General features: G+C 47.0%; 1 protein-coding gene across 4 annotated transcripts in view; it reads left to right on the top strand.

The window, feature by feature from the left end:
* Positions 1 to 14,686, top strand: part of MRAS (muscle RAS oncogene homolog) — an 85,192-nt gene extending 70,506 nt beyond the window's left edge. For 2 of the 4 annotated variants that reach the window (XM_049870214.1, XM_049870213.1), the window contains 4 exons: positions 6,473 to 6,626; positions 8,432 to 8,531; positions 9,208 to 9,287; positions 11,306 to 14,684. In XM_049870214.1, the coding sequence (XP_049726171.1) occupies positions 6,473 to 6,626; positions 8,432 to 8,531; positions 9,208 to 9,287; positions 11,306 to 11,405 (434 nt within the window). In that variant the 3' untranslated portion in view covers positions 11,406 to 14,684. Of the gene's footprint in view, positions 1 to 6,472; positions 6,627 to 8,431; positions 8,532 to 9,207; positions 9,395 to 11,305 lie in introns of all 4 variants that reach the window. The other 2 variants (XR_007515504.1, XM_049870215.1) reach the window with 2 other exon arrangements.
* The last annotated feature ends 905 nt before the right edge of the window (positions 14,687 to 15,591 follow it).

The following is a 15,591-nucleotide window of genomic DNA, read 5'->3' as shown; positions in this document are numbered from 1 at the left end:
AGCCAACTGTTCAGACAGGGATTGGACAGGACAATGGGTTGGAGAGGGATGCTGGTGAGGCGTGAACTTCTTGGATCAGGTGGACACTTGAGACAATGTTGGCATCTCCTGCCTGGAGGGGAGATGTGAGGGTGGGGGAGTTCGAAGCTGGTGAAATGGACTCGGAGAGAGAGAGTGGAGGGAGGGAGTGGGCTGTATCATTAGGCAGAGAGCAATTGGGAGTATGTAGCACGGTGTATATACATTTTTGTGTGAGAGACTGAGTTGATTTGTGAACTTTCACTTAAAGCACAATAAAAAAAAAAAAGACTAAGGTCTCAGATACCTTTCACACATACAGATAGAAGTCATGCTGGCAGCTGCCAGTCTGAATCTGGAGTTAGGGGAGAGGCACAGGCTGGAGATGGAAATTTGGGAGTCAATAGGATGGAAGAGACGTATGAAACCATGAACTGGGAGATCACCAAGGACGTGGGTGTGGTTACAGAAAAGAAGCAGTCCCAGGAAGGAGAATGGGGACCTACCAATGTTTAGAGGTTGGGGAGATGAGGAGACAGAGCAGGAGTAGTCACAGAAGTAGAAGAAGAACCGAGAGAGTATGGTGTCTGAAGGCCAAGTGAAGAAGGTACTTCAAAAAGGAGGGAGCCATTAATTGCAACAAATGCTGGCAAGTGGCCCAGTGGGGTGAGGACCAAGAAGTGCCCACTGGATTTAGTGACATGGAGCTCATTGTGACTTGACAAGATCAATTTTGGTGGAGTGGTTGGAGTCATGAGTGAAAGTCTGATTACAGTGGCTTCAAGAAAGAGGAGCGGAGAGGAAGTGGAAGCAGTGAGAAGACACAAGTCAAGGAATATTACTACAAAGAGGAATAGAAAAATGGGCAGCAGGTAGAAGGAGATGTGAAGTCAAGGGTCAGTTTTGTTTTTAAATGGTAGAAACTATAGCATGTTTACATACTGAAGGAAATAAACCAACAGAGAGAGAAGTTGATGATGCGGGAAAAAGGGAAAAGCTATAGCAGTCATGTCCTTGAGTAGGTGGCAGGGGGTGGGGTCCAGTGCCAGCTGAAGGGATGGTCTTAGGCAGGAGCAGGGCCAGCCATTCACTGTAGCAAGAAGGTAGGCAGAGAGAACACGCCAGAGAAAGGGCAGTGGGTTGCGGTTTTTTCTTACATAATTTTTTTTCTAAATTTTATTTAGTTTGTTGTTGTTGAGAGTACACACAGCAAAACATACACCATTTCAACAGTTTCTACGTGTACAATTGAGTGACATTCATTAAATTCTTTCAGTTGTGCAGCCATTCTTACCCTCCTCCTCCAAGTTGTTCCTCATTAATATAAACTTACTGCCTGCTAAGTTTCCTATCTAATCTTTGGAGTTGCTGTTGTCGATTTGATCCCATATAGATAGTTCTTAAAAGAGCATATTACTCAAGGCAGACCTTTTTTACTAATTAAGCTCGACTATTGTTTGGTTTTAAGAAGACTTCAGGGGATATTTTTGTTTCAAGGATCGAAGATTATCTCAGGGCAATAGTTTCAGGGGTCCATCTGCCCTCCATGGCTCCAGAAAGTCTACAGTCCATGAGAATTTGAAATTCTTTTCTGCATTTTCCCCCATTTGGTAGGATTCTTTTATGAAATCTTTGATCAAAGTGTCCAGTAATGGTAACCAGGCACCATCCAGTTCTTCTGGTGTCACGGTGAAGGAAGCAGTTGTTTATAGAAGCAATTAGCCACGCATTCCATATCTCCTCCTATTCCTGATTCTTCTTCTTCCTCTGTTGCTGCAGGTGAATAGAGACCAATTGTTGAACCTTGGATGGCCGCTTACAAGCTTTTAAGACCCCAGGCACCCAGGCACTGTGCAACTAACTAGGAGGTAGAGCAAGAAGCACTAAACATGTTATTAGGCCAATTAACTGGGATGTCCCATGAAACCATGACTGTAACCCTCCAAACCAAGGAACCAAATCCCACAAGGTATTTGGTTTTTTATCAAGATATAATCCACATATTATAAAATTCCCCCTTTTAAAGTGTACAATTCAGTAGTTTTTAGTATATTCACAAAGTTGTACAACCTTTACTACCATCCAATTCCAGGACATTTTCATCACCCTAAGAAAAAAACCCTATACCCATGAGCAGCCACTTCTCATTTCCCCCTGCCCCCAGCCTCTGGAAACCACCAATCCATTGTCTATCTCTATGAAGGTACATATTCTGGACATTTCATATAAATGGAATCATTCGATATGTGGCTTTTTGTATCTGGCTTCTTTTACTTAGTGTTATGGATTGAATTTTGTCCCCCCAAAATATGTGTGGTGAATCCTAACCTCTATGCCTTTGGATATAATCTCATTTGGGAATGGGTTACCTTTGTTGGGTTAATGAAGCAGGATTAGTGTAGGGTATGTCTTGTATCAGTCTCTTTTGAGATATAAAAGATTAAACAAGCAAATGTGTAAGCAGGGATCCAGGAAGATCGATGCCAAGCCACATGGAGATCTCAAAGGAACCATGCAACAGAAGCTGAAGAGACAAGGACCTTCCCCCAAGGCTGACAGAGAGAGAAAGCCTTCCCCTAGAGCCTTCCCCTAGAGCCGGTGCCCTGAATTCGGACTTCTAGCCTCCTAAACTGTGAGAAAATAAATTTCTGTTTGTTAAAGCCATCCACTTGTGGTATTTCTGTTATAGCAGCACTAGATCACTAAGACACTTACGCATAATGATTTTACGGTTCATCCATTTTGTAGAATGTATCAGTACTGCATTCCTTTTTGTGGCTGCATAATATTCCATTGTATGGATATACCACATTTTGTTTGTTTTTTCATCTATTGATGAATATTTAGGTGGTTTCTACTTTTTTGGCTACTATGAATAGTGCTTCAGAAAACATTGATACACCAGTACCTGTTTGAGTCCCAGCTTTCAAGTCTTTTGGGTATATACCTAGGAGTGGAATTGCTAGGTTGTATGGTAATTCTGAAGCCCTGGTGGCAAAGTGGTTAAGAGTGGAAAAGTGTTTAAAAGATTGGCAGTTCAAATCCACCAGCCACTCTGTGGAAACCCTATGTGGCAGTTCTACTGTGTGTTCAACTTTTTGAGGAACCGCCAAAATGTTTTCCTCCAGCAGTTGCACTGCTTTACGTTCCTACCAGCAGCGGATGAGGGTTCAGATTTCTCCAAGGTAAGTTGATTTGGAGTGGAACCTGTGGAGCTTGTCTCCTGATCGATGCCGTTTCAGATTCTCAGCTGAGAATGGAGGCTTGAGGAGAGAGAAGGCGGTGGGAAACCGTCACCAGGGGAGTGAGAGAGTGACTGGGTAGGGACATGTTTAGAATTGTTCGGTGCTCTAAAGACCCTGGAAGTTGGTGCTCAGGACTTCAGAGTGAGGCAAGCCAGAAGGGCTGTGTGGTTTTCTCCTCCCAGCCGCATGTAGTGCCCCCGTGCAGGCATGGAATAGGTGGAGAGCTTGGTGTAACCAGGTGGGAGTAGGTATAGGAAGCATAACCTCCTGGCCTTTGCCTTTGACCTCTGCAGACCTCACTTGCTCTGTCCTCATCCCCTCCTTTTAGACCTGTTTTTCTCCACAGGCCTTTGGGGATGCTGTTGCAGGCTCCCCACTCAAAGACAGGCAGGTGTAATGAGCAGAGCAAGGCTTTGGACCCAGACAGGCTTGGGTTCATATCCTGCCTCTGCTGCTTATCAGTAGGATGAACCTGAGCAGTGTCGTCACCTGTAAAATGCTGGACTCCAGGGTGGTTGTGAGGTAGAAATGGGGTTGCAGGCAAATGATTTGCTCCCTGTTCCTCTCCACTCCCAGGCCTCTCCCATCCCTCCCTGGGATGTTCCTGAGCTCCAGGCTACACAGCTGAGACCCCATGCAGCCCTTTTCCTGTTTCTTCTCTTCCCTTCCTGAGAGCAACATGGGGGTAGGGGGTGGGCAGTGACAGGTTCCTCTAAGAATCTCATGAAGCCGTGCACCATCTCCCCAGAAAGAATGTGCACACACACATGCACCTTGTGGGTTCCATGAGCCTCGTGAAAACTTATCCCAAGACCCCTTCATCCCATTCCCCCAGCTGCATAGTGTGGCCTTGAGAAGGAGCATCCCCTAGGGCAGGCAGCCAGCACTTCTCCCCTGACGTCTGTCCCTAAGTTAGCCTATTAGGCAATTGGGGTCACTACCAGAAGCAGGAGCAGAGTATCCAATAAGCAAGGTAAGCATGGTACTTAGCACATCATCATGTGTTTGACCACATGTTACCTTGCCTATTGGATAATCCACCTCTGCTCACATGCACATTGGCAGAACCCCTCTTCTCCCACAGTGGCTAATACTTTCTGTCTCCAGCATCTTCCTGCCTTAATGGCATCAGGCATGGGAAAGTAGGCGGAATCATAATTTCTTAAAATCATAGCTTCAGCTTCCCCCAGGAAGTCTTGGAGGCAGAACTGCTGATAAAGGGTCTGTGACCAGTCATTTCCAGATGTTTGTATGGGGGGGGAGCTGGACAAGGGGATAAGTCCCAAACTGGACCAGGCGCAGCTCAGCCCTACCTCCTCCTCCCTCGTTGCACCTGTACTCTCAGGCCCCAAGTTTGGAATTTCCAAGGTGCCCTCAACTCTGTCTTCCCTTGGCCCCCACAACCATTCTGTCTGTTCTGTGTCTCAGCATCTCCCCTCCATTCTCTCCTCTCCACCTTAAATACACCCGCCTCAGCTTAGGTCCAGCTCCCTCTTCTCCTTCTCCATGCACCTTGCTGCCTGCATCTTCGTCATTGGCTGTCAAACTCTCCCTCCTCAGACTGCATTTCTCCCCTTTCCAAACCGGAGTCCAGACGTTTTAGTTTGGGATCCCAGGTCCCCCAACCTATGGTTTCTCTGTCTCATCTTCCTTCCAAGTGTTCCATCATGGACCTGTGACCCCAGCCACACTAGCCTCCTCACCACTCCCTTCTGCCCAGACTCCATGATGTTCCTTTGCCTGGAAGACCCTTACCCAGGCCCCATCTTCTATGTTCAAATTCTATCCTTCTTCATTTGTTTTTTCCAAATCAGGATCAAATCTCTCCTTTTTCCTAAAACCTTCCCCGATCCCCCTAAGCTGAAGGGACCCCTCCTTCCCTAGCTCTCCAATAGTAGGCATCACTTTCTGTCCCTTATTTTTTTTGTTGTTTTTTTAAATATCTCAGCCTGACTAGCCTCCAAGAACCTTGGTAGGGAAATCCATCGTATATTTTCACTACCTAATGACACGAAATAAGAAGGCAGAAATTAATCACTCTAAGCAGAGTGGTCCATTGCTTGTCCCCACATAACAGGTGCTCAGAAGACATTTGCTGAATGGATGACTGAATACCCATCCCAGTTCCTACAAGCAGGTGCTTCTGCTTGTAGAAACTGGAGGCGCGGAGAAGTGAGCTATCCCAGGGCCACACTGTTAGGAACTGAAGAGCCCGGGACTCAGCCAAGCTGTCTGGCTCCAAAGTCTGTTGGTAGTCACTGGCTCCACTGCCCCCAGTAAGCAGGTCAGGGAAGAGAGTGAGCTGACAAAATGGAGGCAGAAGCGGAGCTGGAAGATGAGCAGGGTCTTGGAGGACGCTGAAGGCTTCAGCCACCTTGCCCCTACAGTGCTTTGATGAGGGTGTGAAGGAGTCAGGCTTACACTTCTAAAAGGAAACCCCCTCCCCACACAGCTGTGGCTATGACCTCTCTTAGCGCTTTGCCTCATCAGGCAGGAAGCTGAAGGTGAGTGAGATTCAGGAGCTCTTGGGGTAGGGAAAGGAGGAGGGAGGATGGGTAGGGAGAAGAGCCTTGGCTGGCATGGTCCTTCTCCCTGCCCTCGGTCTCCTCGGCTGCCCCTGTTTCCCACCCCCACTCTCTCCTCCTGCCACCCCTGTCACAGCTCCATCCTAGGAGGTATGTGACCCTACCCAGGGAGAGGTTTGATTCCAGGGCTTCCCCCAGGTGCCTCCATACACATTCTCTCTTTTACTGTCTCTCTCTCTCTCTCCCCCTTATAATCCTCCCTACCTGGCATAGCTTCCAGTTTATAGAGAGGAAATGAGTGCTCGAGGGAGCCAGGTAACCTCCCAAAGAATCACAGCTTTTATGGGGTGCAGCAGGAATTCAGGCTAGCTCTGAGGACTCCCCAGAGGAATTTTGCAGCAGATTTGATCACTGAATTTTCACGGCCTTTTTGTAGTTCAGAGAATTTAGGCCCAGTGAGCACCATAGATTGGAATCTGGGAGAAGGGTTTGGTGAATTCACAAACAAACCAGTTAGAGCCTTACCCTGAAGCAGTCTTTGTGGTGGCTGAAGCCCTACCAGGACCCGTACTGCATAGCCCCAGGGAGGCTCATGCGCCTCTCTGTGGGGACAGCAGCATGAGGAACGTGGGGGGTGCTCCAGGGTGGGCAGTGACAGCCCCTAAGTTCCTCCTTCCACCCTAGTCCTGGACACAGCTGGGCAAGAGGAGTTCAGTGCCATGCGAGAGCAGTACATGCGGACAGGCGACGGCTTCCTCATCGTCTACTCAGTCACCGACAAGGCCAGCTTCGAGCATGTGGACCGCTTCCACCAGCTCATCCTTCGAGTCAAGGACAGGTGAGGGTGGTGGAGCAGGGCCTCCCTGCCTCAGAAGGGGCTCAGTTTCTCTCTCAGATTTTCAGGCAAAAGCTGAGGCACAGAAGGGCAGAGCTGAATTCAGACTTTGTTCCCCTTCACTCCCATCCTAGTTCTTTCTATGGGGCTAAACTGCTCCAAGGCCTCGAGGGGTCACCTCCTTCCCACATCTCATAAATTGTCCCCTCAACTGAGGAATCATTAATAACACCCTCCTTTTTCAGCACCAGTTTAACCAAATTTCATTCAAAGAAAAAATTAATTTTTTTCTTCAGTGTACATTGCAATGGACTGCCAAAAGAACAAACAAATCTGTCTTGGAAGAAGTACAGCCAGAATGCTCCTTAGAAGCAAGGATGGCGAGACTATGTCTCACATACTTTAGACATGTTGTCAGGAGGGACAGGTCCCTGGAGAAGGACATGATGCTTGGTAAAGTAGAGGGTCAGCGAAAAAGAGGAAGACCCTCAACAAGATGAATTGACATAGTGGCTGCAACAGTGGGCTCAAACGTAACAGTTGTGAGGATGGCACAGGACTGGGCGGTGTTTCATTCTGTTGTACGTAGGGTCGCTATGAGTCGGAACCGACTCGACAACACCTAACAACAGAACGACATACATTGCAATTGGTTAAGTCTCATTTGACTGTGAGATTTACAAGCCCCTAATTAAAGGCTCATTTTTTTTTTTCTTAGCATTCTGTGGAGTAATTAAATAATTTGGAGTCTGTTTTAAGTCCAACTGGTCTTGTCAGTTAAGAAGAAAGCAGTTAATTGGATCTCAAAGAGACAATCTCAAGCAAATAAGGGGACAAACTAATGGGAAAACTGCAAGCCCTGAACAAATCTCAGTAAAGACGGAGGAATCCAGTTAATACCTGTTCCAAAGGCAAAGTGTTAATAACCTCACACACACACATACACACACACACACACACACATACTGTCTCTAACACACATAAAGCTCTAATAGATAAATGTGGGTTAAGCTCCTGAATATATGAATCTCAAAAGAGAAGACATAATTGATTCAGATGTGGAAAAATATTCAACCTTCTTGCTGATCAATGAAATGCAAGTAAAAATAATACAGTACTATTTTTCACCTGTTCAATTATAACTTTTAAAATGAAAATACCCAATGCTACTAATGGTGCTGAGAGACCAACGTTTCATTCGCTTTTAGAATGCAAGTTGGCCACATGTCGATCACACCTTTAAGATGGACATGACTCTTGATGTCTGCTTCCACTTCTGGAATCAATCCTGATTTTTCAGCCGCCATGTATCAAGTGCCAATTGTGTGCCAGGCCCTATCCCCGGTGCGCTTCATTAATTACTGCTGATGACCGTAGCAGCCCGGCATGATAGGTATATTACAATAACTGAGAGATGTGGGGAATAGGGACTGGGAATTAGTCCCCATCCCAGCAGCCCTGCCTGTGGCTTCATGGACAGTGCTGAGCCAAGGAGTTCTTATCACCAGCTGTGGTAACTTACACTGGACTCAGGTCCCAGGACAGCCCCTTGGTGGCCTTGAAACAGTCCTAAACGTTCAAAATAAGACCGCCAGCAGTCCCAGGCCCCTTTTTTCCCAGCCTACCCCCTGGTATTGGCCTGAGTACCATCCCTTCTCTGGAAACATGGAGGGAATGGGCTTTGGAGCCCCAGGCTGGCTGAGAAGGTGCTGTGGGCTGTGTCATGCCCAAGATGTGGCTGTGCCACCTTACCAGGTATCCACTGGAGCAGTGAAGCCTCACAGAGCCACTGTTGCTTTATTTCCCAGGGAGTCGTTTCCGATGATCCTTGTGGCCAACAAGGTCGATTTGATGCACTTGAGGAAAATCACCAGGGAGCAAGGAAAGGAAATGGCAACCAAACACAATGTAGGTTGTATGTGTGTGTGTGTGTTGGACCACAGTGTAAAAGTTGATACCCCATCACTCCTGTAGTTGTGGTGTGCTGGAATGGAACTTAGGCCTCCTAGTGTGAAACAAGACAACAGACCAGAGAGATATAGACCAGACAAGAGAGCTGGGCCGGGCAGGCTCTTAGACGGTGGGTGTGTTGCAGGATAAGTGGGCACAGACTGGCCAGGGGTCCCAGTGTTGAGTCCTGTTGATGGCCCTGCCTCGCCTCAGCCTTTCCTACCAGGGTCCACTGTGGAGGCCCTGGAAGAAGGGACAGAAGTCACCCCAGGATAGAAAAATAGAAGGAAAGAAAAATGACTAGTATCAGGAAGTATTTTAGTTTGACAAATGAAACAGTCTTCAGTCTTCAAGTATATAAAAAGATAATATTCTTCCATTTTTAGGGAGCTATTAAATACCTCTCGGACTAGAGAACAAGAGGGAATTGGAAAAGCTATTAGTAAAACTTTCTAACCTTAAAGAGCGAGAAGCCACCACCACAGGTGATATGAGGCTGTTGGGGTCCAGGGACTCTGGGGGGGGCTTTAAAAACGCACGATCCCTCTACATCTCTGAGAATCTGCATTTTTAAGGGTTTACAGGGCTTTGTGGGGCTCAATGCCGCTTTCACCAAGTTGAGCTTGCCTTTCAGATTCCGTACATAGAAACCAGTGCCAAGGACCCACCTCTCAATGTCGACAAAGCCTTCCATGACCTCGTTAGAGTAATTAGGTGAGAGCTGCACACTTTCCTAGAAGCAGGGTCCTCTGCCGCATGGATGGCACTTGACAGCAGCTGGAGTCTCCAGTAACAAATGCAGCTCCTCGTTTCTGTGGCATGTGAGGCTGGGGGATTCTGGGCCTGTTTTGGGGTGTCTTTCGTGTGTGTGTGTGTGGTAAATTGTACGTAACAAAACATTTGCCGTTTCAGCATTTTTTACATATGCAATTCAGTGACATCAATCACGTTCATCTTGTTCAACTATCACCACTATCGGTTCCTATTTTTGGATTTCTTATGCCTCAATCCATTTCTTTCTCCTATCTCCACCCACCCTCACCCTCACCCAACTGTGAACAGGTCTGTGGGTGAGCCTATGCCCACAGCTAAATGGAATGCCTTCCTGAGGGGTCAGCTCTAGCAGCCTCCTCTCTGGCCTAAGTCCTGCAGCTTAGCCTCCCTGGAAGGCAGCTCCCGCTATTCTCCCTCCCATGTTCTCTCAACACTGAAGCTTTCAACTTCGTAAAAAGTAGGTCCATCTCCTTTTCCTGACTGACATCAGACCGCTCTTTGACATTTCACCCCAGCAGCCAACATTCTGATTCCCAGGCTCAAATTCAGAGGCATCACGTGCTTATGTGTTTCCTTTCCAGACCCCACGCACTGTCAGCCTCCGAATATTGTCAAAAACCTTGCTGAATAAACCCTTGTATATTCCTTTGTATGATCAGAGTTCAGACCTTAATCACCTCATGCCTAGATGATCGAAGCAGGCTTTTAGCTGGTCTTCCTGCCACCCTTCTTTCCCATTTCCCAGATCCGCAACATTCAGAGTCACCTACCCAGTGGTTCTTAAACACCATTCATGGAGCATGTTGCCTTTATAGGGAACTCTAAGGGCTATTGGTTATCTGTGAAATCAGACCCAGGTCTATACCAGTTTCCTTCTCTGTCTGCCATCTCTCAGCTCCCATGATACCATGCATGTGTACACAAGCATGTGCACACATGCACACACACACACACACACAGGCTCAGCAACCTCATTTTCTCACTATTCTCCACTGTCTTAGGCTGGGTTCTCTAGAGGAACAAAATCAGTGAAACATATATATAAATATAGAGAGAGAGATTTATTTCAAGGAAGTGGCTCAGGTAATTGTAGAGGCTGGCAAGTCCCAAATCCATGGGTCAGGTGTCAGGCTGTAGGCTTCTTCTGACTCACATGGTTGCAGGGGCTGATGAACCCAAAATTGGTAGGTCAGGCTCAGGCTACTGGCTCTCATTCCAAGAACTAGAGGTCAGAGGATGACGAGGCGAATGCAGGATCGAGAGAGCACTTTGCCAGCACATCCGTATATATTGGGTGCAGGCTACACTTACAAGGAAACTCCCCTTTCAACTGATTGGCTGCTTACATCAGATCACAAAATGGAGGATGATTACATAATACCTGCCAAACCACCCAGAATCATGGCCTAGCCAAGTTGACACATAAACTTAACCATCATACCCACCATGGGCAGTGGCCTTGCAGCCTTCACTTTATGCTTTTGCTGGCACTTCCTGTGCTGCACTCTTGAAATGATTTTCTCCTGGGCATTTTGCCTGCAGTTAGCATGTACCAACAGCAGAGGGTGATGATATCTTGGTTATGGACCTATAGTTCCAAGTGCAAGTTTTAGTCATAGGAAAAGAAAACAGAAAGCATGTAAAAAGCTTTTGTACTCAAGTGACCTATCGTTTTATTTAAAACATGAAGCACAGAGGCCAATACTATACAAAAGATAAAACATGACATCACTTAAGATTTAAATATGTAGCCTCAGTATAATGCCGGTAATCCTAATTGGTAGAATGGTTTAGGTTTTCCTGTCCTCATCTCCCTCCAGAGTCACTATCTGGGCAGCAGCTCCACTCCCCAGGCCAGAATAGGCCTTCTCTGCCACAAAGCTGGGGCAAGAAAGGGGAGGAGCAAAGGAGAAGCAAAGCCTATTCTGACTTGGTTTTTCTGTTCTTTGTTTCAAAAGGCAACAGATTCCTGAAAAAAGCCAGAAGAAGAAGAAGAAAACCAAATGGCGGGGGGACCGGGCCACTGGTGCCCACAAACTGCAGTGTGTGATGTTGTGATGGGCCTGAGGCCTAGGGCACGGCAACCATGAACTGGCTAGGCCTCGGGACCCCTCCACTGCCTAACTGCACTGAAAGACATTTCTAACCACAACCCCGACGACTGGGTTTTTTTTTACCCTTGGCCCAAGGACTTGGCACAGGAAGGGAGAAAGGGAGGGTGGGTAGGGAGGAGACAGGGTTTGGCTTTGCCAAAGGGCACAGGCTTTCCAGTGTCTCACAAGAGACAAGGAAATGACACATAAACAGAAGCAGCATCTAAGCCTTTCATGTGTTGATTCAACCCAGTTCCTCCCCTTCTCTTAGTGGATATGTGGTTTCTTTTAACTACATAGTGTTGGTTTGCTGTGGAGGTGTTTATCCACATACAAATACAAAATAAGCCATAAACAAACTTTTCCCTCCGCCCCCAAACAACAGTGTCTAAGCTTGGATGTCTTTTCTAGATTTTTAAAATTATTTTAGTGATTATTATTAAAGGGATCTGTGCCTGCTGGCTGGCGAAGTTTCTTGTCTTCAGAAGACCTCTCTGATAACAAGTCTGGAAGGTCTTATTTTACTTTTTTTTAAACTGAGTTCTTCCAGCTATATCAAAACTCAACTCAATATGAAATTATAGTGACTTAGAGAACAGAAGTTAACAGAAACTGTTGCTGGAGGCCTCAGGCCCTGGATCAAATCCAGGTGGGGAACAGACCCTACTCACAGCCTATGAACTGGAGAGAAGACAGATGTGTTTACCCAGAGGGCTTTGCTGTGGTCAAGGATGCAGAGATTAAGAAACTATTTTTTTGGGGCGGGGGGAGAGGTTGGCACGTCAGTTCTAAAAGAGGTTATCATTACTTGGGAATGTATAAGCTGATGGGCTTTGCAAAAGTGTGAATTTATTTTTCAGACACATGGGTTAAGTTCTGTGTTCTTCCTGGCCATGTGAGAGGGTCCTGGGTTTCTCAGATTTGTTTCTTTGTGCTCTCTCCCATCACCTGTGCTGCCTGGTGCCTCTCTGATATAAAAACCCTAACACGGGCATGTGTGCTTCTTCATGTCCAAGTATAAGCTAATGGGGACACGATCCAGAAAACTCTAGTTCATGCTGAATATTAACGAAAAATTATTCAATATCACTAAAAGAGCACCATGAAAGCCCTGGAACCATTTTCCCTGAGTCAACTGACAACCACCTCTGTAAGCATTTACATACATAGCATTAGGCTGCCTTTCCAGCACACACTTTATTAACCTCTTGGATCTTGACTATTAGATGTGATTAGAGGAGAAAGGAAGATAGGGCTGATGACAAGGCTCCCATGCACCTGTTTCTGCAAGGGGGACAGTCCTCCTGACTTCCTGACGATGCCATCCACCCTCCCAGGTGCTGCTGGTGTGAGCCCAAGACTGGGTGTCTCCTAGTCAGGGCAGGAGTGGCGGGGCAACAGGAACAGCAGCATGCCTGAGAGGTCTGAAGGTGAGGTGGCACGGCCGGTGGCCTTACCTACCAAGTCTTACAAACCAGATCACTAGGCAAAGTGGACCATCCCCAACAACTGGCCTGGCCAATCTTTGGACAAAGAAACCCAGGGATAGTGAGCGCCAGATCGGACATTGAGACACCTGGATTCTTCTCCATCTTTGAAAGTATGTTGAGTTCCTAACTCGGCGAAATCACCAGCAGTAGGGACCCAGCTGAAGAATGATTCTGCTGCAGAATGAAACACTTGCATTTTTGTTCATTGGAAGTAAAACTTTGTATTTGTCTAAGTAATTTCCTCAAAGGAAGGATAACAAAGATCATTCCAGATGAGGCACTTCAGAGTTTCTCAGGATCCTTTAATGTTAGTGAGCATTTTAAACACTAAAAAGACAATGTTTGTTCCAAACCCTGCACTCCTCTGAGCCACATCTGTGGCAGATGTGTGAGTAGCTGGATGGCAGCTCTCAGCAGCCATGTGGAAGGGGAGATGATGGAGGAAGAAAGATGGGAAGAAGGATGGAGATGCTCTGCATTGAGGAAGTGGTGGGGTAGGACAAAAGCCCTGCACACAGGACAGTGTCTACTGCTGGAAAGTGTGTGCCCACACAGACCACCACCAGCACACCCTTACCTGGGTACAGCCTGCAGCTCCTTGGCAGCACTGAGGGGGCATCTTGTAGAAAGTAGATCAGTTGACCTACAATGGGGCCCTTAGCTATAGAGTAACCAGACAAAGGGCTCTGATGGTTCCTGGATCGGTCTTCTAGGGATCTATCCGGCAGACAGCCAACAGTTGAACCCCACAGTGCCCAAGAGAGAAACTGGTTAAGGAACGGCCTTCTGTAGCCTCTGCTCTTGGATAAACTTTACCTCCCATGGCCTCATTTTCCCATAGGAAATAGATAACACTTTTAAAAGACAGTTTGTTTTGTTTTAGAGATGGGGCTGTGGTGGAGGTGGCTCCTAGATAAGCCAGACCAGGCCTGGGAGCAGAGGAGACCTGGGCATCCCCTGTGTAACATCTCTGTGATCACCTGACAGGTTCAGCCTGGGAAAGCAGCTTGCCACATTACTCCATGACTGAGGAGCCACTGGGACTCATGTCTTTGGTGATATCCTGATGTTCCCGCTGGTTTCCAGACCCTCTGAATAGTACTAACTGTACATCCCCTGGAGCACTCCCCTTACCCCATCTTTGCCACTGTGTGCTCTCAGATTTCCTCCCACTATTCTAACACCACCTTAGGGGGCTCCTTTTCTCCCCAGCAGGACATCCTAGCCAACCCACTTGCACAGTCCAGGGCCACGGCCATGGTCACTTACTTCCTCTGCACTTGGCCACATACGGGAATGTGTGGTTGGTCACTGGTTTCCAACCACCTTGGATGTTTTCTATGAGGACTTTGCCCACCACCTTCTCGTGGTGCTTGCTATGGAGAATGTCTAGTTGGCCTAAAGTGGCCTGTCTCTCTTTGCCAGGAGACATGACCCACTAACACATGGCAACTCTAACCCTAAGACTCCTCAGATGTGTTACGATAAATCTGGAGCCAAAGATGGAGTCTCTCCATTAGCAGACCGTTAGGTTCAAAATAGCATGTTGGGTTTACTTAGAATGAAAGATACTTGAATTCATGAGCACCCCGCTTTTGTTACATAGATGGCCATTGTCGTGAACGAGAGCGACGCCTGAAGATCATGTGCGAGCCTTTTATGTTCACTTTTTATTAAGTCTTTGTGTATCTTGACTCATGAATAAAGAGAAACACTTGCCTGTCTTGCTTCCTCTTATTCATATATGCCTAAAGTTTTACTATGAAAATTGTGAGTTATCAATAGCTTGCCCAGATCACCCCTCTCTTACCAAACGTGTCCTTGGTCCTAACCAAACCTAAAGTGAGGAGACCACAGGTGGCCTTAAGGAGATTCCTTCCTGCATGGGGCCAAAGGATGAAGGTAGGTTAGTGCAGTGTTTAGAGACAGCCTCTTGATGTTGGGCAGACCTGACCTTTATATGCCTTTGAGCAAATTACCTGCTTTAATCTTCAGTTGCCCTGCCTGCAAATGAAACAAGAATGTGCATCTTCTTCGTAGCTTGAGTAGGTCCCTGATTGGCACGAACGGTTAAGCACTCAACTACCAGCCAAAAGGTTGGCAGTTTGAATCCACCCAGAGGTCCCTCAGGAGACAGGCCTGGTGATCTGTTTCTGAAAGGTCACAGCCTTGAAAACCCTATGGAGGAGTCCTACTCTGCATGCATGCGGTCACAATGGGTCAAAATCAACTCAATGGCAACTAACAAGTGGCTTGAGGACTAAAGCTAAATATGGTAAGGGGCCCAGAAATGATGCTCTTTGTAATGATGCTCTATTGGATTTTCTGCTTAGCACTCCTTTTCATGGAAACTGCCCCTGCCCATCCACAGGGGTACAGTGTGCTTTCATTTTTCTGTTGATTGAACCTGGTGGGTACTTGACCAAACTGAGCCTCTCAGAGTCCCTGTTCTAGTAATTGGGAATAGAGACCAAGTTCCTCTTCTTGGTACTTCTTTGATTATACATGAAACATGTAAAGCCGAGAAGCTGCAGGGTGCTTCTGACATCCTCTGGACTAGGAGTAGAGAAGGCCAGACTGCAGAGAGAGGCTGGAGGAGAGGGGGTGATGGATGGTCAGGCCTGGCTTCCTGCCTCTTCGTTTCACAAATATTCATTAGGC

Source organism: Elephas maximus, chromosome 26, assembly GCF_024166365.1.
Source record: "Elephas maximus indicus isolate mEleMax1 chromosome 26, mEleMax1 primary haplotype, whole genome shotgun sequence".
Taxonomy (NCBI): Eukaryota; Metazoa; Chordata; class Mammalia; order Proboscidea; family Elephantidae; genus Elephas; species Elephas maximus.
This window is presented reverse-complemented; position numbering and strand designations above follow the sequence as displayed.